We start from the raw sequence: 26,178 nt of genomic DNA, 5'->3' as shown, positions 1-26,178 counted from the left end.
GGACCTTCCTCCCCTCCGGCGGGAAGGCCGCTCTGACCGCGGTCAACGTGTGTGCCGACGAGGCCCTGGAAGGTGTGGAGTGCGCAGGACTAGAGAGTTAGCCCAGAAGCCTGCCGAGACTGAAGACAGGGAGGCTGGGGAGCTGGGTCCTTCTCCAGGAATCCCAGCTATTCTTGGCCGGCCAGCGGGAGCTCCTGGAATGCTTCGTGTGTGGCCAGGACAACGGGGCCATTGTGAGCACCGGTGCTCTCCCAGTCTGCAGAGGCCCCCAGCGCCTTCAGCAGCCAGACCTCCAGAGAGGCCCCTGTCATCCTGCGGCCACACAGGGTTCTCCATCTGGCCTGGAGGGTGAGTGGGTGAAGGACATTTTGCTTTTTGAAGAGAGCGGCAGGCCCCCTCTCCCCATCTGGACTATACACACGCACAGCTCACTGGGCCCGGCTAGGAAAAAGAACATGGTTGCCCCCTCCCCAGCATCCATGACCACCTGCTCTCACTGGACACTGGTCCAAGGAAGCTGCTCCCCTGCTCACTCGCTGGGAGCACCTCTTTATTCCAACAACCCCCCCCCCAAAAAAAAAAAAACAGGGCCCAGCAGGTCTGCATTGGTCTCCTTGTTCTGGGTCCTGACTCTCCTGAGGTTTGAGACTCTGGTACCCAAACCATACAAGCAAGCTTCCTGCAGGCAGGGCCTCTGATTAAATAAGACATAGTTCTCTAGGGACCAAGTCAGGAGGTCCTGAGGGGAAGGAACAGTCTGGGAAAGTGTCCCAACTTCTCTGCTGAGTTTGGCAGCCTTCCTGGTTGTCCAGTGCTGTGGCCTCGGGGACAGGAACTGCACCTTTGGGGCAGAGACAAAATCCCCAAGGCCTGGGGAGGAATGAGTCCCTGGGGAAAGGGCCATGGGGTCTGGGACCCTTTTTAGCTTCTCGTTGAGTTGATCCCACAATGGTCAATGTCTCGGGACTTCCCTGGTGGTCCAGTGGTTAAGACTCCGCGCTTCCCCTGCAGGGGGAAAGGGGTTTGAGGCCTGGTTGGGAAATGAGATCCCGAATGCAATGTCTTGACAGCACAAACACATCCTCCAGGGAACAAATGCAGACTACCTTTCTTGCCTGGGCTTCTGCGGGGAGGCTCAGAGGCTTGTCTGCCCTTGGGGCAGGGGACACACATTGGCCATGAAGGCGCTCGCTAAGAGGTGGGAGGCGTCTTTAGAACAGGGCGCCCCCCGAGTTGGCATGCCAGCAGCCCATCCAGGGCAGCTCTGTGGCCCAGCGGCCCGAGGTGGTTGTCTGGAGTTTGGCCTGGTCGAGGCGCCAGTAGCGGTCGTCTCTGAAGAAGATGATGGAGCCGTCCGGCCTGGGCAGGGCGCCACTGACCTCCTCGGGGACACCGCCCCAGTCCCGCAGGCCTCGGGGGTAGTAGGGCTCCACCTGCAGCCCTTCTCGGGCCAGCACATAGTAGCGAGTGCCTTTGAAGAGGACGAGGCGGCGCAGAGGAGGGAAGAAGAAGGCAGCATCGGGGTGGCGGGGCAGGCCCCCTGCCCGGCACAGCTGTGGGGAGCCCCACACCGGCTTGGGGCCCCGGAACCTCCAGCATCGACTCCCTGTGGGATGTGGGAAGAGCCAGGGTGAGTTGGTTGCTCTCGCCCTCTGGCTCTATACCCCACCCCTGTCCCCCCACACCCCTACTCCCCATCAAGTTGGAGCCCCAGGTGGTTAGTATTCATGATAACCAAAACGGATCAGTTATAAACCGCAGAGGAGGAACTGCTGTGGCCTCAACTTCCAGCAGGTGTCAGCAGAGGGCGGGGAGCGCTGAAGGCCCCTCCCCACCCCTGGCAGGAAGCACGCCCCTCCCAGGTGAGTAATGGCTTCCCCGCAAGGCCAAGGGCTTTCTCCAATGCCATTACTACCAACAGTTCTGTGAGGGTGGGGATTTTTGTTTCGATCACTGCTGTATCCCAACACCTCCAACCCAGTGTGCAGAAGGCACTCAGCATTGGTTGAATCAATGAATAAACTCTATTTTCTCATGTCATATACTGCACATTCCTCAGACATTATGTCCTTTTAATCCTCCTTTCCCAACAAGGCTGAGGGATTCTCTTCCCCATTCAACAAATTCAAGCTCCAAGAGTGGTGTTGGAGAAGACTCTTGAGAGTCCCTTGGACTGCAAGGAGATCCATCCAGTCCATCCTAAAGGAAATCAGTCCTGAATATTCACTGGAAGGACTGATGCTGAAACTGAAGCTCCAATATTTTGGCGACCTGATGCGAGGAGCTGACTCACTGGAAAAGACCCTGATGCTGGGAAATATTGAGGGCAGGAGGAGAAGGGGATGACAGAGGAGGAGATGGTTGGATGGCATCACTGACTCAATGGACATGAGTTTGAGCAAACTCTGGGGGATAGTGTAGGACAGGGAGGCCCTGTGGACTGCAGTCCATGGGGTCACAAACAGTTGGACATGACTTGGCGACTGAACAACAATGAGTTGTGACAGGCCCAGCCTCACACAGCTAGGTTTCTAAAGAAGATTCATTCTTCTGCTGTATTGCAGAGCTCAGAGCTGTCCTCTGCCTCCCTCGTCTCTGAAACGCTTTCACCCTCTCTCTTGGGACAACCTTGGCACATGTGCCTCCCAATCCATCACTAGAGGAATCTCTTGGGAGAGTTTCTGGGGCCGCTGGTTCAAACTGCAAGCGAGACTCCTTTGACACTCTTTTGACCTTGGGTAGATTCCTCCCCCGCTAGTACTTAATTTTCTCCTCTGCCCAGGGCTGGTACCTTTGAAGAAGTAGAAGTCTCCATCCTCCAATGATACGGCGGCAGCCTCGATGTGGGGGGGCAGCCCCGCCCACCTTTCCCGCAGTGGGCGGGGCTCTGAGACGTTGCCGTCAGCTGTCACCTCCCAGAACTGGTTCCCTTGAAAAACGTACAGGCGCTGTTGTCCGTCTGCCCGGAGCCAAGAGAGAGTTGAGGAATGACCGTCAGCCTCCTGCCTTCCTTCCAGGGCAGGTGCTTCCCTAGAGCCCAGCTTCCCAAACTGATGAGAAGGGACCGAGCAGAGAGGATGCCGTGTACACAGCTGGGACAGAAGGGAAAGTGCAGGAGGGAGCAGGGTTTTGCTTGGCTTGGGCTTGCTACCCTGAGGAATGCTTGTGACTTGGGATTTCTGGATTTTATAATTGCCACCCTCCAACCTTGTACTTCAGTTCCAGAGACCCCTGGAGATGCTGGGCGGAGGAAAGAAGAAAGCGAGGCACCGGTGGGACCATCTTACCTACAGTGACGGCATCGAAGGAAGAATGGCAATATTTAGGACCTCGGGTTTCTGGACGCCTTCCCTGGAGTCTGAGGGGGTCCCAGGCCTCAAAGTCAGTGAACAGCTTTCCCGGCAGCTGGATGGCCACTGAGCCCCCCTGGGGCTTCCCTTGGTAGGGGGAGGAGGAGGAGCGAAGCAGGAAAGAACACATACTGGTTGGGGGGAGGTGTTGAGAGCTCAAGACCTCCCCCTTGGTTCATTTCATTATCTGACAGGTGCAGGGAAGGAGAGCAGGGGTGGGTGCTGCGGGTTAAGAGTTATCCTTGGTTGTTGGTGTTAACTATAGCACCAAACTCATAAGTCCTCTTTCCTACCCCACAGTCTGTGAAAGGGTAAAATTGGAGTGGGGAAACAAACAAGGGCTTGGAACTAAGAAGGGCAGAGGGTCCTCTTAGTCCTGGACAATGCAGATAGCAGGAGCACAGAGTTCGGGGGCCCGGGCTGTGATGATGATGGCAGTGATCATTACATCACTGCACTTCACTTGTGAGAAGGAGGCAGAGTCCAGCAAGCTTAGAATTTGGCCTTAGTTCCTGAATCCTGGTCTGCACCTTCCTAGCTGTGTGACCTTGGACAAGTTATTTAACCTTTCTGAGCCCCATTCTCTTCACTTGTGGATAAAAAGATTCTTACTTCTTGGGTGTTGTTAAGTGCCTGGCCCATGGTAGGCACTCATAAGATATCAGCTGCTATTATTATGTTTGTGTAGATTTCTTGGGCTACAAAGCATGTTCATAGGCACTAAAACAAACAACCCTGTGGGGGGTAAGCAGGGCCTAAATTATTCCCCCCTCCTTTTTTTTTTTTAAGGTAAAATTGAGGATTTTAACAGAGGAAATGCTTTGCCCATGAGCAACTGCTAGTCTGATGTGAAACGGAGACTTGATCCCAGGGATCCTGGCCCTGTCCACCGCCCCCACGTACTCAGGGACGCAGCCCCCCAGGCCGAGGCAGGCCTTGGGTCCAGATAAGTCGCCGGGCAACAGCACGGGTCAGTTCATTCTGGGGAAGACCTTGTCTAAGTCCCCCGCCAGGCAGAGACCCAGGCTCAGGGGCGAGGGGCCGGGAGTTGGGTGGGAAGAGTGGGCATCAACGTCGTGGAGGCGAAAGTTTCGAAATGAGCCACTGGAGCTGGGAGCAAGAATAATGGGGGGGCGGGGGGAGGGTGTTGGTGGAGGCGTATGAGAGTTACTGCGCGGCCGGGGGTTGGGCAGGAACAGACAATTGGCACGCAGAGGAGAGCTGTGCCCAGAAATGGGTCGGGATGCTAGAGACCAGGCATAGGGAAGCAGCAGAGCGGGAGATGAGGTTTTTCTTTGAGGCGAGCCTGAAGCTGCAGATCGGAAAGGACCAGTGATGGGGAAGCCAGTTTCCTGCGCTTAGGAGGGGGGAATCCTATTTGAAGAGCCGGCGTCCGAGCCTTGGGGGTCCCGGGAGGGTGGGGGGTGGGGCGCAGGGGGCGGGTAAGGGCGCAGGGGCGTGCGCGCCGGAGGGTCTCACCATACAGGCTCTGCACGGCCAGCACGTCGTCCCAGCTGAGCAGCGCGTCGCGGCCCAGCCTCTTGTAGTAGGGCGCCATAAGCGCGCGCGGCGCGGCCGAGTGGGTCAGGCCGAGAGTGTGGCCGATCTCGTGCGCCAGCACCACAAACAGGTTGCGGCCGCGCCGGCGGCTCAGGGACCAGCGCTCGTCTCGGTCGAAGTGCGCTTCCCCACGGCGGGGCAGGAAGGCGTGCGCCAGGGCGCCTCCTGCAGGCGGCGCGGAGGGTCAGGGGCAGCCCGCGCCTCCGACCCCCCGCCCCCCCACCACCCCGCGCAAACGCCGTTGGCGTGGGTGTGGCGGCTTTTCTGATGGGTGATTTCCCTCCTAATTGAGTCTGGCAGAGGCGGAAGTGTGGAGCAACGAACAGATGACTAGGCTGTGGGTCTGGACGCCTCGGAGGCAGCGTGGTGTGCGAAGAGCATGGGGCCAAACTGCCTGGCTTGCAGTCCTGGTTTTAACCACTTATCCTAGCTGCCGTGACCTGGGCAGATAGCTTAAGGCCTTTGTGTCTTAGCTTTTAGATTCGAGAAATGAGAATGTTGACTAAGAGAGTCGAGCCTCGCGGGGCTGTTCTGAAGATTAAAAAGGCATCTGTGCACAGCCCATAGGGTTTCCTAGGTGGTGCTAAAGTACCCGCCTGCCAATGCGGGAGACATAAAAGACGGGTTGATTCCTGGGCGGGGAAGATCCCCTGGAGAAGGGCACGGCAACCCACTCCAGTATTCTTGCCTGGAGAATCCCCAAGGACAGAGGAGCCTGGAGGGCTACAGTCCATGGGGTCGCAGAGTCAGACACGACTGAGCACACCACACGGCGCACGCGTATGTCACATGTAGTACTTAGACCCTGCTGTGGGTAATAACTACTGCTTATTTTCGAAGAGATCTAGGATTAGGGATCAGTGGTTACCCCAGAAGGGGGCATAATGAGACTTCTGGGGTATTGGTATTGTTGTTTCTTCATCTGGGTGCTCGGTGTGTTTATGGGGAGGTGTTAGTTCAGTTCAGTTGCTCAGTTGTGTCCGACTCTTTGCGACCCCATGAATCGCAGCACGCCAGGCCTCCCTGTCCATCACCAACTCCCGGAGTTCACTCAGACTCACGTCCATCGAGTCAGTGATGCCATCCAGCCATCTCATCCTCTGTCGTCCCCTTTTCCTCCTGCCCCCACTCCCTCCCAGCATCAGAGTCTTTTCCAATGAGTCAACTCTTCGCATGAGGTGGTCAAAGTACTGGAGTTTCAGCTTTAGCATCATTCCTTCCAAAGAAATCCCAGGGCTGATGTCCTTCAGAATGGACTGGTTGGATCTCCTTGCAGGCTTCTTTATTAAGAAGTATATAAAAGGGAATTCCCTGGCAGTCCAGTGGTTAGGATTTGACTCCTGTCAGGTAACTAAGAGTCTGCATGCCTCCGAGTGCAGCCAAAAAAAAAAATACTTGCATTCATTTATTCTTACCTTCCCTCTGCCAGGGCCTTCTGTGGGTCTCTGCTTCCCTGCTTGTAATAGGCATGAGCAGAGGGAGATGGGCTGGATCAGTCATTCTCAAGCTTATAACAGGGTCCAGAGGCAGTTTTGTAGTTTCTAGAGCCCTACCCCCTCAGAATTCACTTTCCCCAAGGGTCAGCAAACAGCACTGCAATGCTGCTGGCTTAGAAGCCCATTGAAAGTCCTTCTGACATGGCCTTCTTGGAACCCAGGCCAGCAGGGACTCCCAACAATGAGTTAAGGGAGGACTCCCAGCAGGCTTCCCAACAAAAGTTGGGACGTTGCCATTAGAAGGAGCCTCCTGGGGCATGGAGAGACGGCCTTGAGGGGGAATGTGTGTGTGCGCGTGATTCTTTGTGACCCTATGGACTGTAGCCCGCCAGGCTCCTCTGTCCACGGGATTCTCCAGGCAAGAATACTGGAGTGGGTTGCCATGCCCTCCTCCAGGGAATCTTCCTGGCCAGGGATCAAACCCGTCTCTTATGTCTCCTGGATTGGCAGGTGGGTTCTTTACCTCTAGTGCCAACTGGTAAGCCAACATAGGAGGAATACTTGCTTCTAATTTTGAACATGCCTCAAGTTGTTCTGAGCCATGTAAGCCCTTACTGTGCAACCCTCACTGTAATCCTGGAAGACAGATGGGCGGGTTTCAAAGGGAGAAGACATAAACTCAAATGAACACCAGTTTCAAATCAGAGAACTGACTCCCAGTCCAGTGCTGTCTTAGTAACCAGACTCCACCTGGGTACAGCTATCAGCGTCTCATGGCGATATTGTGGGTGAAGGGAGTTATGTGCAAACACATGTGAGTGGTACACGTGGATTCTTGTAAAGCCTGGATTTCTCCTAGTCCTACCCTGAGTCCCAGGAGCAGGGCTTGGAAGTGGGTTTTGCTCAGAGTGGGCTTGATGGAAAGTAGGAGGGTGCAGGGGAGGTGGGGGCCCAAGTTCCCAGGCCACACAAGGGCTTAAGTCCCGAAGGGGTCTAATGAGGTCTCCTTGCCTCCCTAGCCGAGAGGAGATACACAGATAACCTGTATTCAGGTCATGAAGGCCAGTGCTGGGCAGACTGGAATGAGGGCAGTTTACATTATAACTAAAAGCAGTAAGCCTTTAGTTTTGAGGCCAAACAGAAGAGTCTGGGCTATGAATATGTGAAGCAGTTGGCATGGAGAGGATAGAATATCCCTTGCCCTGCATCAGTGACTGTACAGTGGGTGGTGGGACAGTAGGGGTGCAGCTGTGGTGGCCTCCAGGTGTTTTTAGAGCCTTGGTCTGAGGGAACATCCACTCCTGGGGAACCAGAGAGGCACTGGCCTGACAAGAGGCAGGGTATGGAGGACAGGACCCCAAGAGGTTCTCCCAGTAGAGATAATACTCCTTAGAATCTGCAAAACACTTTCCATGCAGAACCTCATGTGACCAACCCGTCAGCCATGTGGCGCCTAAGAAAGTAGGGACCACTGTTCCCATTCTACAGGTGGGAAGACTGAGGGTTCTCTGGAGGGAGCTGCAGGCTGGCCAAACCTGAAGGAAGAGCGAACCCTCCACTGCCTTCTCTCCAGACTGCCTCTCCTAGTTGGGGGTTTCCCTCCTGCCCTGTAGGATAGAGGCTCGGTGTCAGCACCTGGGCCATCGAAGGCGTTGCTCAGCCCGTCGTTGTGGTCTCCTTGGAAGAAGGCGAGGCGGATGTCAGCGGGGCCTGTGGCTGGGGCCTCCCAGAACTCCAGCGCCGAGACGTTGCTCCACAGCTGGAAGGCGGCACGCACGGCCCCCCGTACTGCGGGCTCGGGCAGGTGCTGGGGCCAGTTCAGCAGGCGGTAGGAGAGATGCCGTTTGTACCACTTGTTGCCTGCCACCCAGAGAGGCTGCGTCAGTCACAGCTGCTGCAGGGCCTGGGGCTGGCCCCGTGGGCCCTTTGGATGGGGAGATGGGCCCTCCTCCGGGAAGTCCCTGAAGTGGTGAAGGAGACACAGCCTTGGCCCCGGGAAGCCTCCCATTGGTGGAGACACTGTGCTCAGATTGACAAGGCGACCCTTATCCTGCACAGTCCCTAGTCCAGTGGCTTGGCCTGGGGAGGTCCCCGTGTGATGGGGGATGTGGAGCCTCGACTCAGGAAGGGTCCCCAACCCCAAGGACTCTCGAGTCTGGGGTCATCTTCCCCAGCGTCTGGACTAAGCTTGAAAACCGACTGTGCCTCTTGCTGGTAGCAGATCCCAGCCCCTCCTTATTGTGGGGGCGGAGGAAGGGGGGCCATAGGGGCCACAACCGCGACTCCCCTCTCCCCCTCCTCTTCCCCACCCCTCTCACTCTCCTGCTGTCTCCCCTTTCCCGTGCCCCCAGGCCTGGCGCTGACAAGAGACCACAAGGCCCATTTATTTGAGGTCCTTCTCTGACCCCCGGCCCTCCCCCTCACTTCCTCAGGGACTCTGCAGAGCTCTGAGGTGAAAACAAATAAGAACAAAGGGTGTGTTTTGTCACTGACAAAGACAAATTTTTCCATTTCCATTCAGCGAAGAGTTCCTATTCCTTTGCCCCAAACTGCAGTTCCTCCCCGAGGCCGGAGACTCTGGCCTCTTGCTTGTGTCCCCAGTCAACCAAGTCCCTCTGCAGCTCATCGGGCACCCAGGACCAGGGTGCTCAGAAGGTCCAGCTCCCAGAATTTTTCATGGGCTATTTCTGAGCCCTGCAAGCTCGGAGACTGAAATTGTGACTCCCAAGTGGAAGACTCACGGCTCAAAGGCAGGACTCCTGGGAGTGCAAGAGAATCGAATCACGTTGTCTTACTCACGTTGTCTTTTGGGTCTCAGTGTCCCCCATTAGTGGTAAAGAACCTGCCTGCCAATGCAGGAGACACAAGAGATGAGGATTTGATCCCTAGGTCGGGAAGATCCCCTGGAGGAGGGCACAGCAACCCACTCCAATACTCTTGCCTGGAGAATCTCATGGACAGAGGGCCCTGGAGGGCTATAGTCGCAAAGAGTCAGACACAACTGAAGCGACTTAGCACTCACACCTGTCCCAAATGGACCAGACTTCCTGGAGCATGGGTGACGAGTGGGCAGGGCAGGCCTGACTGTGTTGGAGGACAGCCCCCTCTCTCCTTGGAGGGGGGACCAGGTGAAGGTGCAGACCTCCTGTCCTTTTGTCCTGGGGCTGTCCTTGCTTGAACCAGGTAGAAGGCGTGAAGTCATGGGTGTTTGGCCATCTCCTTATCCATCTCTCTTCTCTGTTTTGCAGAGACTGAGACCAGGAGGAAGGGACTCAGAATGAGTGAGTAGGGACTTCCCTGTTCATCCAGGAATCAAGACTCTGCCCTCCCCACCCAGGGGGCACGGGTTTGATTCCCGGTTGGGGAACTAAGATCCTGAATGTGGCACGGCATGGCCAAAAAGACAACAAACAAAAACAGAAAAAAATAAAGATAAAACCTCTTAAGAAAAAAAAAAAATGAGTGACTAGTGGAGCTTGGCCCTGAGCCCAGGCCCGGACACTGATAAGCAGGCACACTGGCTAAGACTCAAGGCTTACAAATTTGCCTAAACATCGCTTCTTTGCATCACAGCAGGGGCCCTGCAAGAGCTGAAATTCTCCTGAATTCTCTGGAGAGCAGAAGAGCTGAACGCCCTTTCCCTCCTCTCCACCCCTCCACGCCCCACGGGGCGGGGGGAGGGACTGTCCCTTCTCCCACCCCGGAGCCAAGCTCCATGCAAGGCAAGGCTGCCTCCTGGGCCTGTAGGGCCTGGCAGCCACCCAACCTCTCCCAGCCAGTGAGCAACCCTCAGGGAGGGAAGAGGGAAGGATCTAAGGAAGGGAGGGGGCCCAGGAGGGCAGAGGAAGGCCTGGAGTCCAGAGGCGCTGCCTGAGGCTTCACTCTATGCCAGGAACGCTTCTCTTTGACAAGTTCTCACTGGGCACCGGACAGGCTGGTGTTGGGCTCCTCCCTACCCTGCTATGCATGAGCCGCTCTCAGACTCTCCCCTGCCACCTTCAAGCTTCTAGAAAAGTATGAGGCAGCTCCTCCTGCCTTTTTTCAGCGACGGGAGCCCCTCACTCCGTGGGCAAGAAATGGGGAGGCTAGGGAGGGCAAACAGAAATGGGAATTGAGAGAAGATGACCAATTGTGCTGAGGAGCGGAGCTGGGTGAGGGGCAGGGGAGCAAGGAGCCACTGGGCCAGCAGCCTGAGCCTTTATCCCCCGTCTTCTTCTAGGTGTGTGTCCTCTGAGCAGGCTGGCCACTTTGGATCCCCATCCCAAACTCCTGGCCAGGCAGGCTGGTTTCCATGGTGACCCTCAGGCCACCAGCTGCACCTGGCTTCGCACCCCCTACACTTTTGCCCCAAAATCCAAAAAGAAGGAGGGAGGGGAAAAGAGATGCGGAAGGGCAGAGAGCTAGACTCCTTGCTTGGGAGGACCTTGAAGTTCTGATTCCCAACAGGAAACTGACATTATGGAGAGAACATGGGTTAGCATCCCAGTGCCTCTGCTTACAACCTCGAATATCACATTATTTGAATCTTTCCAAGCCTAAGTTTCTTTACTTGCAAAGTGGTGTTGGTAAGATTCACCTCCTGGTAAAAGTGAAATAGCAAATGGAAAAGCAACACGAAGCTGCCTGGCATGTGGCGGGTGCTCAGCCAGTATCCCCGCTCCTTCCTTTTATACCCCAGATACATCCCCCGGGGCCCTCACCTGCATCAGCTCTGGGAGGTTTCAGGAGCATTGAAAATCAGGCCTGTAGGCACAGAGGGGACTGGGTGCTTGGAATGAGGTTGCTGGACTCAGCAAAATGAAAATATGGAACATCTAGATCCATGTGAACTTTGGATAAACAGCAAATACTTTTTTTTTAGTATAAGTATGTGAAAACAAAACAATTACTTGTTCATCTGAAATTCAAATTTAAATGGGCATCCTGTGTTTTATCTGGCAACCGTGGAGCCCAACTTCATCAGTACAGCATTCATCCACCTCATGGAAAGTCACTGGCCTAGAAACCCACATCATTTTTTATGCACCTACCCATGTTCTGGGGTTTTTCACATCTGGTGATCACTTAATCCTCCCAATGACAAGAAGGCTTGGCTACTGTGTGGCCCTGGGAGAGTTGCCCAAACTCTTGGTTCCTCATTTTCCCCATCTGTAAACTGAGGGTGATAAGGGGACCCATCTCATACAGTTGTTATTGAATAAAATGAGTTAATCCATGTAGATCCATCCTTGGCACATCATCAAGGCTCCGTAGCCCACCAGGCTCCTCTCTCCATGGAATTCTCCAGGCAAGAATACTGGAGTAGGTTGCCATCTCCTTCTCCAGGGTGACTTCCCAACCCAGGGATCCAACCCGGGTCTCTTGTATTACAGGCAGATTCTCTACTGTCTGAGCCACCAGGGAAGCCCATTAATTATTACATTTTCTTTCCTAAGGCATAGGAAGCGCTCATTGCCTGCCATGCTCACAGCTCCATTCTAGGGAACGTCTTCCCACCGAGGAGGTAAAGGAAGTCAAGTTGCTGTGAACCAGAGGGAAATTCTCTGTCTAGTCTGGCCACTGCTGTCTGGACAGAGCGGGACAGTGTCAGGCAATGAGATGGGGAAGGAGGTGCCTTAGTATGGATTGATGTTCAAAAGGAATGCTCCAGGACTTTTTACAATAGCTAAGACATGGAGGCAACCTAAATGTCCATCGACAGAGGAATGGATAAAGAAGATGTGGTACATATATACGATGGACTATTATTCAGCCATTAATAAAAATGAAATAATGTCATTTGCAGCAACATGGGTTGACCTAGAGATTGTCATACTGAGTGAAGTAAGTCAGACAGAGAAGGAGAATGATCGTATGGCATCCCTTATACGTAGATCTAAAAAGAAATGATACAAATGAACTTACAAAACAGATAGAGACTCACAGACATAAACAACAAACTTATGGTTGCTGCGGAGAAAGATGGGGGGAGGAGATAGGGAGTTTGGGATGGACATGGATACACTGGGGCTTCCCTTGTGGCTCAGCTGGTAAAGAATCTGCCAGCAATGAGGGAGACCTGGGTTCGATCCCTGGGTTGGGAAGATCCCCTTGGGAAGGTAAAAGCTATCCACTCCAGTATTCTGGCCTAGAGAATTAATCCATGGGGTCGCAAAGAGTCGGACACGGCTGAGAGACTTTCACTTTCTTTCATAGACACACTGCTGTATTTAAAATGGATAACCAACAAGGATGTACTGTATAGCAAAGGCAACTCTGCTTAGTGTTATGTGGCAGCCTGGGTGGGAGGGGAGTTTGGGGGAGAATGGATACATGTATATGTACATCTGAGTCCCTTTGCATGTATGGCGGAGTCCCTTCTCTGTTCACCTGAAACCATCACAACATTGTTAATCGGCTATACTCCAATACAAGATAGAAAGTTAAAAAAAAAAGAACGCTTCAAATTGGATAGTGATAAATGGACTCCATCAGTTCCTCGCTTGGGGCAAGAGAAGATGAGATGCTTGCCTGGAGGCAGCATCCCTGTGCTCAGGTGTCCTGAGTGCCCAGGAGGCATCGCTTCAATTCTCTGGGACACCAGCTCTAGCCTGGGCGTGTCGCTATTGAGACTGTCTGGGGCCCCATTTTCCACTGTATTCTCACAACAAGTCCCTTCCCCTTGGCAGTCAGGGCCTCTCCTTCACAGATGTTTCAGGTGAGCAAACAGAGCCAAGTGACACAGCCTAGGTCACACAGCTAAACTCAGAGCCCGAGATCCATTCCGGAATGTTGCTCCAGCTCACACTGCTCCTCCATTCTGCCTCATCCTTCCCCTCTGCTGTCCAGAAGCAGGGGGGTTTGCAGAACATGCTGACTCTGAGGACGTCTTGACCGCAGAGTCCAGACCCCCCACTGCTCCTCTGTTCTACCAGGAATGCGTTCGGGCAGTACTGGGCACCCAGAGGGGCCGCACATGTGGACACAGTGGCAGCAGATTGGCAAACACCTGGAAACACCCATCCTCCGACAGCTGAGGGCAACGGCCCACAATTTCCTTACAAATCAGCTAAGAAATAAAAAGAAAAACCAGCATGCCTTCTGTTCTGTTCCTAATGGGTATTGTCAGCCAAAGTCATTCATGCAAATTAAAAGAGGCAATGGCCCTAAGTGCTCATAGTAAAATTAATAATAGATGAGAACCTGACTGAGCAACCTCATCTTGTTAGAAATCTTGAAAACTGCAAAAAACTGATCAGAGAAAATGAGACTTAGTACAGACAAGACGTTAAAACTACACACTGTCCAACTTGTTATTGACGAAGAATTGACAAGAACCATATCTTCTTCATAAATCTTAGATCTGTAACATCTGATCCTGGAAGACTAGATTTGGACAAAGAAGGAGAAAGTGGAGGAGGAAAAAGAAGGGGAGAAAAATCCCAAAACTACACAAAGAGAAGTACAATCGCAGAAACTGTGACGTGAAAATGTGTAAAATAGGCAAATTCGAAGAGTCAGGAAGGAGGTTGATCAGTGTTGCCAACAGCTGGGGGGCAGGGGGATGTTACAGACTGTTTCCTTGTTGGGATGGGGTTTCTTCTTGAGATGATGGGAATGTTCTGAAATGAGATTGTGATGATGGTTGCACAATGCTGTGAATATACTAAAAATCACTGAATTTTTCATTTTAAGTGGGTAAATTGTATGGTATGTGAATTGTATTTCCATAACTCTGTAAAAAAGATAAAAGTACCACAGGCAACATAAAACTGATCGATGAATCACATCTTTGTTGAACAATTCTTATGAAAAAAGAATCGATTTGGATGAAAACAACTTTAGTCAAATATAAAAGGAAATGGCGATGGTTTAACTGCCATACATAGCAAATTGATGAAGGAATCAAGTGGGCTTGATGCAGTTTGCTCTGGAAAATACTGCACAATGAAAGTTCATCAATGTAGGCATCATTCTGGTTTAAATGTCTGTGTTCACAAACATGAGCTTTGGGTTGAGAGGTCCCAGTTGTCCTCCCTAAGGAAGAGAGGTTATTGACAGAGCCTGGTCTGAGGTTGAGAAGTGCTTTTCTGGCTACCGGGGAATTCCAACCCACCCAGATTTTAACAGTACTCACCTTGCCTTGCAAAGCGTTTCTTACGCCTCATTTTGGCCCAGCGTCCAGCAAAGAGGGCGCTGACTCTCTCGGTCCAAGGCATCTGGCTGTCAGTATCTGCCACCCCGCAACGGGGCCGCGTCATCTGATGCAGGGTGGGGGGGTCCAGCACCCCGCTGATGGGCAGCTGGGACACCCACTGGAACTCCCTGTTAGGAGCAATTGAGATAAAGGACCACAGCAGGAGGCTGGCTGGTGCAGGGGAAGGCAGGGAGCTTCCGTGGAGATAGCAGGCGGTGGGACACAGGGGAGGGAGCCATGAGCACGAGCTCCTGGGCACAGGTGGGAGACCAGCCTTCTAGGAGGAAAGCAGAGGTGACCGAAGCTTTGCATCACCAAGTCCTCCACATCCCTCTGCCTTACCTGATGGCGTTACTGAACTGCGTGGAGGAAGGTCTACTGGGGTCCTGGTCACTGAGATATCCATACTTCTCCAGGAATGCCTGGGGGAGAGACGAACATCAGCTTTCCCCACAACGTAGCATCCTTTCCCCTTCCTGAGTCTCCCAGGGTCCATGGCACAGACTTCACGTCTAGGCTCATCCTATTCCCAACCGGATCTATCAGCTATAGGAGAAAGAATCCTGGCATCAGAGTCAGAACCTGGACTCAGTTCCTGGCCACCACTGATGAGCTGGATATAGTTCTTTTTCCAATTAATTTATTAAAACAATTTATTGTTTATTTATTTGGCGGCACTGGGTGTCCGTTGCAACATGCAAGATCTTTAGTTGCCGCATATGAACCCTTAGTTTCAGCGTGTGGGATCTAGTTCCCTGACCAGGGTTCAAACCCAGGCCCCCTGCACTGGAGCACAGAGTCTTACCCACTGGACCACCAGGGATGTCTGTGGATATAGTTCTTGGAGGCCAGTGGAGAGAAGTGTGTGACTCACTGCCCATACCTATCACCAGTCCAGCCCCTCAGGCGAATGAGGCACTGGGCTTCCTATTTGCCCTTCTCATGGAATAAAGTCCCATCAATGGATTAAAAAAAAATGCCACCTCAGCTCCTGAATTCTTATATAGACACATCGACTCTTCATTTTATCCCTCTTTGCTATGTTACCTATCCAGAAACAATTTTCTGTCTTGTTCTCTTTGCTGTATTTCTTAACTCAGATCAACTCCAGTCATAGCTGATGCTTCAAGGAAAAGATACAAGTTGGGAACAAAATCACACTAAGTAAGCAGCCCCTAAACCTTTGCAGGTATCCCACCTCCTTTTTGTGGATTTCATTACCTCGATCTCCAGCAACCTCTTCATCCTCTTCTCAATACAGCCCTGTTCCATAAGGAACCCTCGTTCTAGACAAACTCTTTCCAAGTCCATTTTATTGTTTTTCTGTGCTAACTTATTGGTATTTCAGCACTACCGTTTCCCTCTTTCTCTTTGCATGTTGGTGGTGGTTTAGTCACTAAATCGTGTCTGAGTGACCCCATGGACTGCAGCCCACCAGGCTCCTCTGTCCATGGGATTTCCCAGGCAAGAATACCAGAGTGGGTTGCCATTCCCTTCTCCAGTCTCTTTGCATAAGTACACTGTTTGGGGTTGCACCTTGGATTAAAGGAGCTCTAGGGGCTTAATGTGGAAGACTATGGCTTAAACTAGTGTGGCATTATAGAATAACCGCTGGGCTTAAAATCAAGAATCTGTTCCCCACCATGAGTCTGCTGGGTGGCCAAGGACCTCTCTGAGCTTCCATTTCTTCACCCACAGTGTGAGAACAGAAATAACCCCACCGGATTCTCAGAAGGATTAAATACAGTACTGTCCATCTAGCATCTGGTATATAGTGAACATGCAATACACAGTTGATCTGCCTGATCGACCTTAGTGGGGAAATCAACAAGAGACTTGTGGAAAGCAACCCCTCTACGAGACAGGAAGTGCTGTGAACAGGGCAGTTGTGCCTCTGTTAATCAGGCCCTCCATCTCAGACTTGCCTCACTCCAGCCAGGTGCCTGGTTCTCTTCCATGCCTCTTCCCTCTCCCTTGGGCAGGGTGGAAAGAGTGGCTTTCTGCAGGAAGCCAGGGAGGAATTAATGTTTCCTTAGAAGTGGTTTTGCTGAGTGAGTGACCTGGGAGAGACTGAGTCACAGGCCAACAGGGTGGCACTTCCTGTGTTCCTCCCCCCAAACCCACCCAGCCCTTATCAGGGAGTTGGCTCTGGTTCTGGAACTATGAAGCCTTGGACAGAGCGGGAGGAGAGAGGGGAAGTGGACTAGCGGCGTCTCCTGTTTCCTGGCTGGGCTGCCAGCGCCTGGTACTTCTGGCAGGCAAGGTGGGTGGAGGGCAGGATGGGGCTGGAGGCTTTTTCAGGGGTCTCTCAAAGGGGAAGTCCTGGGCTGCCTGCTCTTTGGGAATCTGTGGGTTTCAAGGCAGAGCTGAATTTCCAGCAGGCAGAGCACACAAGTATCCAGGACACCAGCCAAGAGACACCGAAAGAATGAGTAAAAGAAATGTTAAGAATCTGACACTTTATATTTCCATAAAAGCACCGAAATGTTATAATGGGGATTATCAGGATTTCAGAACTCCATTATAGTTATTCTATGTTTAGTATTCATGCATGCTCAGTCGCTTCAGTCGTGTCCCACTCCTCGCAACCCCATGGACCGCAGCCCGCCGGGCTCCTCTGTCTGTGGGATTCTCCAGGCAAGACTGCTGGAGTGGGTTGCCATTGCCTCCTCCAGGGGTGTTCAATATGCACATATTTTAAAATATTTTAGTTACAGGCAGGGGTCCCTTAATACTGAGTGTCCTCAAGTTCTGTCAAGTGGAGGGAGCCCCACATCTCAGGGTGAGGAGGAGGCAGGGCTGAGATGCTCTCTGCTCCTGCAGGTCTCCCTCACCTCCTTCTGTGTGCCCCTTTTGCCCTGCCTCAGTTTTCCTCCTGCAAAGCTGAGAGAAACTCCCCTCTCTGCCTGGGAGAAAGAGTAGGGGAGCAGGGCCAGAGGGGCTTCCCAGCTGGCACTAAAGAACCCGCCTGCCAATGCAGGAGACATAAGAGAAGCAGCTTCCATCCCTGGCTCGGAAAGATGCCCTGGAGGAAGGCATGGCAACCCCCTCCAGTATTCCTGCCTGGAGAATCCCATGGACAGAGGAGCCTGGCGGGCTACAGTCCATGGGGTCACAAAGAGTCAGACACAACTGAAGCGACTTAGCATGCACTCACGCAGGTGACAGCGTGGCCAAGAGACACCCGGAGAAAACGTAGGCTTGGGGGGCTGTGCTGTGTGCTCTCAGGGGCGCCCTGAGCTGCACCTGAGATCACCCCATCCCCCTTCACGGAGGCCATGCCCCGGGGCTCCTCTCTGCCTCGCGGTTCACGCATCGGGTTTTCTCTCTGCCCTGTCCTCCCCCCGTCATGTCCCCCATGGAGCCCAGGGCTGGAGCTGCACGAAGAGGAAGCTGGAGGGCTGTGTGCCTCCATGATTCACCCTCTCAGGTCTCAAAGTTTGTGCCAGCCTGCCTCACCCACTCACTCAGGGCTGGGGCCGCTTTCCTGGGGAGTCGCCTCCGTAAAGCCCTGGGAGTGGCTGTGGTGTCTGAGAAAGAGGAAAATGGTTCTCCCCGGACCCAGAAAGCCGAGAGGGATCAGAATTCCAGGGGTTCGAGTCCTTCATCTGTCCTGACTTGTCCTGGGAGGGTGTGTAGAGCCCAGCCCACCCAGTGCCTGAAGGAAGGGGAAGTTCTGGCCATTTCTGAGCAGGGCAAGACTAGCGGTGAGGTGTAGCAAATGAATCCCAGAGCTCTGAGTCATGAGCCGGGCAAGGCAAGGGCCCTGGACTGAGCACTTGAACTTTATTCTTGGTGCTGTGGAGAACTGTGTGTCCCTAAGCAAGTCCTGTGCCTCTCTGGTCTCAGTTTCCTCTTCTATAAAACGAGGGGGTTGTAAGACCTCCCTGGTGGTCCAGTGGCTAAGACTCCATGCTCCCAAAGCAGGGGGCCTGGGTTGGATCCCTGGTCAGGAAACTAGATCCCACATGATGCAACGAAGACCCAGTGCAGCCAAATAAATAAATATTAAAAGAAATAAAGTGAGGGGATTTGATTACAGCTAAGATCTACGCCAGTTCCTTCTATTATTGTAGTCTTGCTTCTGCAACTCATTAGCTGTGTGAACTATCCGACAGAGTTACTTAACCTTCCTGTGCCCCAAAATATAAAATGGGGTTAGGAATACTGCCTTATGTTTTTCACAGGAGCATTGTGAAAATCCAGTAAGAGGAAGCTTTGGGAAGGTTTTATGATAGTTGCATCATTAAAAATGTTATTTTCCCCTTTACAGACACAGAACTTTATTGCTGGAAGGGACCTTTGGTAGATGAGTTGAAGAAGGACCAGCTCGCAGTCTCATGCCCACAGAGTGGCCGGGACATCTTCCATATCAAAGAATTGCAAGGACTTCTCTGGTGGCCCACTGGTTAAGAATCTGGCTGACAATGCAGGGAACACTGGTTTGATCCCTGGTCAGGGAACAAAGATCCCACATGCCACGGAGCAACTAAGCCTGTGAGCCACAACTACTGAGCCCGAATACCACAACTAGAGAAAAGTCTGTGCACCGCAACGAAAGACCGTGCAGGCTGCAACGAAGATCCCATGTGCGGCAACTAAGACCCGATACAGCCAAATAAAGAAATAATTTAAAAAAGAACTGCAGCAGCAAATATGAAACAACTTGGAAAATTGCAAAATGGCAAGCTCATGAAGAAACCACATGGCTTTACCTATGATCTTCTCCTTCTCATATTATGCTTCCTCTTGATTTTAATCTTTCTATAGGGACTCTGTGTGATTGTTGCTTGTCATCCAATACATCTGCAGCCCTATTAGCTAAGTCAAGATGCAGGGGGTGATAGCTGACATTCTGTCTTGGCCTGCATGCTAAGGCGCTTCAGTCGTGTCTGAGTCGTGTCTGACTGTTTGTGACCTTACAGACTGTAGACTGCCAGGCTCCTCTGTCCATGGGATTCTCCAGGCAAGAATACTGCAGGGGGTCGCCATGCCCCGCTCCAGCGGATCTTCCCAACCCAAGGATCAAACCTGTGTCTCTTATGTCTCCTGCACCAGCAGGTGGGTTCTTTACCACTAGAGCCATCTGGGAAGCCCAAGCCCTCTCTTGGCACGTCCCATGAAGAAACATATTTTCTGGTCATCAGGAGCACAGGGAGCCCTTGCCTATTGCAAAGTTTTCAGGGCATCTCACTTTCCTTGAGCGTCACAATTACCTCACAAGAACATAGGCAGGACAGGTATTGTTACTCCCATTCTAAAGATGAGAAAAGTTTCAAGGGAGTACAGTGTCTCATATGCTGTGTTGTGCTTAGTCATTCAGTTGTCTCTGACTCTTTGAAACCCCTGGACTATAGGCCCTCCAGGCTCCTCTGTCCTTGGGGATTCTCCAGGCAAGAATACTGGAGTGGCTTGCCATGCCCTCCTCCAGGGGATCTTCCCAACCCAGGGACTGAACCCAGGTCTCCCGCATTGCAGGCGGATTCTTTACCAGCTGAGCCACCAGGGAAGTCCACAGGGTCTCATACTTGAATCCAAATTCTTGAAAACCTATCCCAGGAAGTCTTATTTCACATTTAAACAAGTGACTCAGATGCCTTAAAACTGAAGGATCAGCCTGCTCTGGCCCCTTGGAGATGGCCCTCAGATTAAAAAAGGTAACACTAGGGGCATTTCTAGCTTGATTCCTTCTGTCTCCTCTGCAAGCAGGAGCAGAGGGAAGAGGCTGCTTAGGCAAGGAACTCTGGCTTTCAAGAAAGAGGCTGGGATGACATCTCCCATGACATCCAAAGGGGCCATCTGACAAGCCACAGGGATTCTACAGCGCTCAAGTATGTTCTTCACAAAGACAAACATCTGCTTCCAGAATTCAGTGCTTTTGCTTTGACTTCTGGAACCTACTGAAGGCCTCAGGGCAGTGGGACCAGCTGGGCCCCTTTCCTTTATTTTGGGTGAAGACCTCCCCTTCTCTTCTGACTCCCTTCCTCTACTCCCCCTTTCCCTTGTCTCTGGTTCAGTATTCACAGAGTTCTGTCTCGGTGTAACCTAGATACCTCTTACCGTAATCCCCATGCTTTCTTTCACTTTCCATCCTCAAGGAAGTTGGAAAACATTAGCTGCCCACTCTCCAGCCAGATCCCACATTGTACTTTTTTCTAATGTCAAATAACCAGACTGTACGGAGCAGCCATGGTCCTCACTGGATGTGGGGTTAAGTTTAAGGCATAAAACAATGTCCCAACTTGGGGACTTCCCTGGTGTCCAGTGGCTAAGACTTCACACTCCCAGTGCACAGGGCCTGGGTTCGATCCCTGGACAAGGAATTAAGATCCCGAATGCTGCAACTAAGACCTGGCACAGCCAAATAAATATAAAAATATTAAAACAACGCACTAACGAAGGTTGTGTTTAGGGAGAGTTGTCCAATAGTCTCTCTCTTCTGTGTCCCTGCTTCCACCATCCAGCTGTCACTAGATGTCTTGTTTTTTTCAGACTCCAACTGCTTTTCCATCAACTCTTGGTCCTCTGAGACCCTTGAGAGCCTCTTATGCACCCTGTGAGTCACAGAGCGGAGCTCTTGGGAACGGCTTCCACACCCGGGCTTCTGGGTTTCTGACTCACATGAAGTCAGGCAAATGGCTCTAGGGTATGAGAAACAGATACTGCATCTGGGGGCGGATATTCCACAGAAGCTCTAAAGTCTCCCCAGAGAGACAAATTACCCAGCTCCCTGTTGCACCCGTGCATGGGAGTAGCTACACAGATATGGAAGGCAGGTCCTGGACACACTGCCTGGTTGTTCTAAAGAAAGTCCAAGCAATGCATGGTAGACAGACAGATCCCTTGGGACAGTCTGTGCTGCCCGAGAACAGGACAGGGCCTGGCTGGGAATGGGAGGGGGGCCGGGGTGGTGATGTCATTCATTAACTCTCCGTCTGGCAACTCAGCAATGGAGGCGCTTCCTACTTGAGCAGCCCTGGTTTTTCCTAAGCGGGCAACAATGACCTCGTTCACAATGCAGCTTTGTAAGCAGTCAGACCCCTCCCAGGCAAACCCCCCTCCGGAAAACCCTTTATTTTATGTCTTTGTGTGCACACAGGGGACACACAGAGCCATGCATGCAGGGCACAAGAATATACACAGGGCTTCCCTGGTGGTCCAGTGGTTAAGAATCTGCCTGCCAGTGCAGCGGACACGGGTTCCATCCCTGGCCAAGGATGAACCCACCTGCTGCGGGGCAACTAAGACTGTGCCCACAAACACTGAAGCCTGGATGCCCTAGAGCCTGTGTTCTAGAACAAGAGAAGCCACTACAATGAGTGGCTCTCACACTGCAAATAGAGAGCAGCCCCCAATCACCTAAACTAGAGAAAGCCCACATGCAGCAAGGAAGACCCGGTGCAGCCAAAAATTTTCAAATTAAAAAAAAAAAATGCACACAGAGACATCCAGATGGATAGACATGGCCATAGGAATATGAAACATGCGCACATGTACACGCAGAGGCACAGGAATACCAAAGGTAAAGAAGGGTAGTGCTGGAGAGAACCTTAAAAGTCACTTAAGAAATTTTACTCCTTCGTTTTACAGAAAAGGAATCTGCAGAGTGGAGAAGGGAAGCGACAAGCTTAAGATCACACAGCATGTTTCCGCTGTGCCTCTCCTTCCATCTCCAGAACTCTGACCTTTGCCTATGAGCTCAGCAGGACTGCTGGGCTTTGTCTGGGAACTGGCTCCCTGCACTGTGGTCAGGGAACTGAACCTCTGCAGAGAGCTGGGGTGATCAGGAGGCTCACTTTGTGGGGGTTCCTGTCTGTGAATGGTTGTATTTCCCTAAATGATCACAACGCCTCCCATTCCCGTGCTCTCCTTTCAATGTGACTACAACACCCCTCCCACCAACTGCGGGATTTCAGTTTCCTCCCTTCCACCCGGGGCTTGGGGCTCCAGTCAGCGGAGCAGAGCAGAAGTGATGCTATGGGAACTTCCCTGATGGTCCAGTGGATAAGACCGCAGGCTCCCAACACAGGGGGCCTGGGGTTCAGTCCCCAGTAGGAGAACTAAGATCCCATATACTGAAACAAAGCCCGTGTGCCACAACTTCTGAGCCTGGGTGCCCTAGTGCACCACAACTAGAGAAGCCCATACACTGCAACACAGAGCTTGCACGCTGCAAGGAAGACCCAGCGCAGCCAAAATAAATGATAAAGTCTTTAAAAAAAAAGAAGTGATGCCACGAAACTTCTTAGTCTAGGTCACAAAGACATACACCTTCTGCTTCTCTTACTCTTCTCTCTCTCTCAACACTCAACCTGGAGACCCCACTGCCGTGTCTGGAGGTAGCCCAAACTAGCCCACAAGCAGAGACCACGTGGATAGGCCCACACGGAGAGGAACTGAGGCCCCCAGCCGACAGCAAGCAGCAACTGCCAGACAGGTGAGTAAGCAGCCTTCAGATGGTTCCATCTCCAGACACTGCAGAGCACAGACAAGCTGCCCTGATGGGCCTTGTTTGAAATTCTAACCCACAGTAGCTAGGAACACAATAAATGGTTCTTTTACTTCACTGAAATTTGAAGTAATCTGTAACGTAGCTATAGCAATACCATCTCTTAGGAATTATAGCCTTGTTGTCAAATGTTGAAAATAGTTGCCTTACATATTTTGTCCTGTGTTACTGCTCTAGGAGAACTAGTCACCAAACCAGGACTTTAATTTGAGGCTCTGTTTCCCTGGTGGCTCAGATGGTAAAGAATCTGCTTGCAGGGCAGGAGATCTGGGTTTGATTCCTGGGTCAGGAATATCCCCTGGAGAAGGGAACGGCAACCCACTCTTGCCTGGATAGAGGAGCCTAGTATACAGAAGCCTGGCAGGCTATGGTCCAGGGGGTCACAACTTTCTAAGATAACACCAACAAGAACAACATTGAGAACAATTTTCTTTGATAGACTGTTTTCTACATACTAGGCACTGTGCTGAGCCTAGAACGCATTTCACATACATTATCTCATGAAACCACACCAAAGTCTTATGGAATAGGCATTACTAACCCCATTATACAGAAAAGAAAACCGAGGCTTAATAGAGGTTAAATAATTTACCTGAGGTTTTTTGTACATAGGTCTGTCTGACACTGAAGCCCATGCAATTGATCATATACAGAAACACATACAGACATACCAACACGACGCACTTTGCATATATATTTATGCATATATGGACCACACCTATTGCACATTTCCGGAGTTCTTCATGCTTTTAAAAATATCTCTTGTTCTCAGAGGTAACAAAAAAAATCTCCTCCCTTCAATTATGTTAAACAGATGAAAGAGACTCAGTCTGCTAGATATTAGGTTTCCCAAGCACACTCCAAGATGAAATTCTCTCCATCTGGGGCCACCACAGGCTTGGGCGGCAGTGATAACGGTCTCTGTTCTCCTGCCAAGGATTGCCCGGGACCTGGACTTGGGAGGAGGTGGGGTGGGACTCTTAACAAGACTTGGCTTGGTCCACGGAAGCCTTCTCCTGGGGCCAGAAGGACTCTGCACTTGATGTTGTAAGACACTAAAGTCAGAGAAATAAAGTGATTCTCGAATGTGCAAAAGCAGAGAGCACAGAGCAAGAGACCAGTGCTTAGAAGGGGAGGGAGTGAAGGAGTTGGAAAGAGGACACTCGTGGATGCGGGGCCATTTCCAAATATTTCAGAGCAGTGATAGGAGCCGGCTGGTGGAAGGCAGAGCGGTTCGGAGGTGGCCCTCCTCATTCTGCAGGGTTCTTATGTTTGGAGATTCTCCCTCTTCTAGGGGAGGGGAGTAGGGATACTGAGAAGCTTGCATCTGGCAGTTTCCGGGCAGGAATGATGCTATTAGAGGAGTAAGAGTCTCAAGGCAGAGTGCTGGGCTCAGTCATTTAAAACTAACTTGGATCCCTACTCCTTAAAAATAGCAGACTTCATTCAGTTCTAATCCAGGGAAGAGAAAAAAACACATACAGAGATGCTTCTATGGGGAAGAAAGAAATGAAACTGGTATATATTATTACAATCACCTTTATCTAGACGATAGACGCCCCAAATTTATCTCTACCTCCACTTCACAAAAAGTTCCCCTTGTCCCACCCACACCAAGCAGTTGAGTCCAAGGGAGGAAAAATGAGATGGGAAATCTTTAAGGGTCACTTCCACCTCCCCACCCACCTTTCTCAAGTTCAGTCCTGAAGCATTGTTTAAAGCTCCTTAGAAACAACTCAAGAGTTTGCTACTCTTGGGGCTTCCCTGGCGGCTCAGGGGTAAAGAATCTGCCTGCTAAGGCAGGAGACATGGGTTCCATCACTGATCCAGGAAGATCCCTCATGCATGGGAGCAACTAAAGCCCCTGTGGCACAACTACTGAGCCTGAGCTCTAGCGCCTGGGAACCGAGCAACTACTGGAGCCCTCTGCACCCCTCCGCTCTCTAGATCCTGTGCTCAGCAACAGGAGAAGCCAAGGCAATGAGGAGAAGCCGGCACACGACAACTAGAGAAAAGCCCGGCTCAGCAAGGAAAACCCAGGGAAAGAAGACCCAGCCAAAAACAAACAAATAAAAAATTATTGTTATTATTTTTAAAAAGAATATGCTACTTTGGGGAATTCTGCCGTGGTCCAGTGTTAGGACTCCATGCTTTCACTGTCAAGGGCTGAGGTTCAACCTTTAGTTGAGGAACTTAGATCCCACATGCCGGGCAAAGAAAAAAAAGAGAGTGTGCTCCTCTTACCCATTTTAGAGATGGGAAACTAGTTCTGAGCTTGGGCGCTCACCTGTCTCAGCTGGTCAGCGGCAGCACCAGCTCAGGGAGCCAGAGCTTTGCCCCGTTTCGGGGCCAGCCAGCGGTACCCTCTCCCCACCAATCCGGGAGTCTCAGGAGCGTCTGACTCGGGAGGCCTCTGGGCGTCGGATGAATGAACTGCTAAGTCTCCCCAGCCTAGGCAGTGAGGGACAGTGGCTGCGCCCCAAACTAGGGTGTGGGAGTCCCCTCTCCCTCAGTTCTTGCCTGTCTACCCCATTTTATCGCTGACCCCTTCCCCGTGTCCTGGGAACCCAGTGCGGATCCGCGTGTCCGTGTGGTTCCAGCCCCGGCTTGCGGGCTCAGGATGGGGTGGGAGGGAAGAGAATGCTGCTCTTCGCGTGCAGGTGTGAAGGGTGAGGAGGACAAGGGAGGGTCACGCCGACGGTCAGCGCAGATGGGGCGGCTGGGTGGCCTGACTGCAAAGTTAGGGCCGGTCCCCAGCGCCCGGACCCTCTCCGCCCGGCTCTCACCGCGTACCTCCGCCTCCCGGCGCAGCTCCCGGCCTACGCGCTGGGCGTCCAGGCCGCCCCACAGCAGCAGCGGCAGGACGCGGAGCAGCAGGCCGACCCGCGCGGCCATGTAGCCGCCGCCCCTGCGCGGGGCACCGGGCACGCGGCGTGGGGCCGCCGGCCGTCGGTCCGCCGCGCCCGGGCCCCCGCGGACGCTCCAGCGCTGCGCCGGCCCAGCGCCGAGGGGAAGGTCGCAGGGGCTCGCCTGTGTCCCGTCTCCGAGCGCCGGGAGGTTCCTCCGCAGCGCTTCGTCGCAAGCCGGCTTCGAGGTCGTCCAGCCCTGCAGTGCCTGCCCACGGATCCGAGGGCTCAGGACCTGGAG

The 26,178-nt window shown here is 52.4% G+C and overlaps 1 protein-coding gene across 2 annotated transcripts; it reads right to left on the bottom strand.

Moving 5' to 3' along the window:
- Positions 1 to 507: 507 nt before the first annotated feature.
- Positions 508 to 26,178, bottom strand: MMP28 (matrix metallopeptidase 28). Of its 2 annotated transcripts, none has more exons than XM_070772645.1 (8): positions 25,825 to 26,178; positions 14,865 to 14,944; positions 14,463 to 14,650; positions 7,982 to 8,206; positions 4,830 to 5,075; positions 3,288 to 3,437; positions 2,792 to 2,959; positions 508 to 1,606 (listed from the first exon to the last, which is right to left on the bottom strand). In XM_070772645.1, the coding sequence occupies exons 1-8, from the start codon at positions 25,924 to 25,926 to the stop codon at positions 1,212 to 1,214; spliced, it is 1,554 nt and encodes a 517-aa protein (XP_070628746.1). In that variant the 5' UTR covers positions 25,927 to 26,178; the 3' UTR covers positions 508 to 1,211. The 2 variants fall into 2 exon arrangements, with proteins under 2 accessions (XP_070628746.1, XP_070628747.1); XM_070772646.1 differs by lacking the exon at positions 25,825 to 26,178 and adding an exon at positions 25,577 to 25,792.

This window comes from Bos indicus, chromosome 19 (assembly GCF_029378745.1).
Source record: "Bos indicus isolate NIAB-ARS_2022 breed Sahiwal x Tharparkar chromosome 19, NIAB-ARS_B.indTharparkar_mat_pri_1.0, whole genome shotgun sequence".
Taxonomy (NCBI): domain Eukaryota; kingdom Metazoa; phylum Chordata; class Mammalia; order Artiodactyla; family Bovidae; genus Bos; species Bos indicus.
Note: the sequence above shows the minus strand (reverse complement) of the source record. Positions and strands in the feature narration are given on the sequence as shown.

Bases quoted from the DNA above. Each gene is read 5' to 3' on its own strand.
- MMP28 (XM_070772645.1), bottom strand. From the start codon at position 25,926: ATGGCCGCGCGGGTCGGCCTGCTGCTCCGCGTCCTGCCGCTGCTGCTG. The intron at 3,438-4,829 runs GTGAGACCCTCC...CCCCCTACCAAG, and splicing joins GGCCGTGCAGAGCCTGTATG to GGAAGCCCCAGGGGGGCTCA. The intron at 2,960-3,287 runs GTAAGATGGTCC...GGCTCCGGGCAG, and splicing joins CTTCGATGCCGTCACTGTAG to ACGGACAACAGCGCCTGTAC.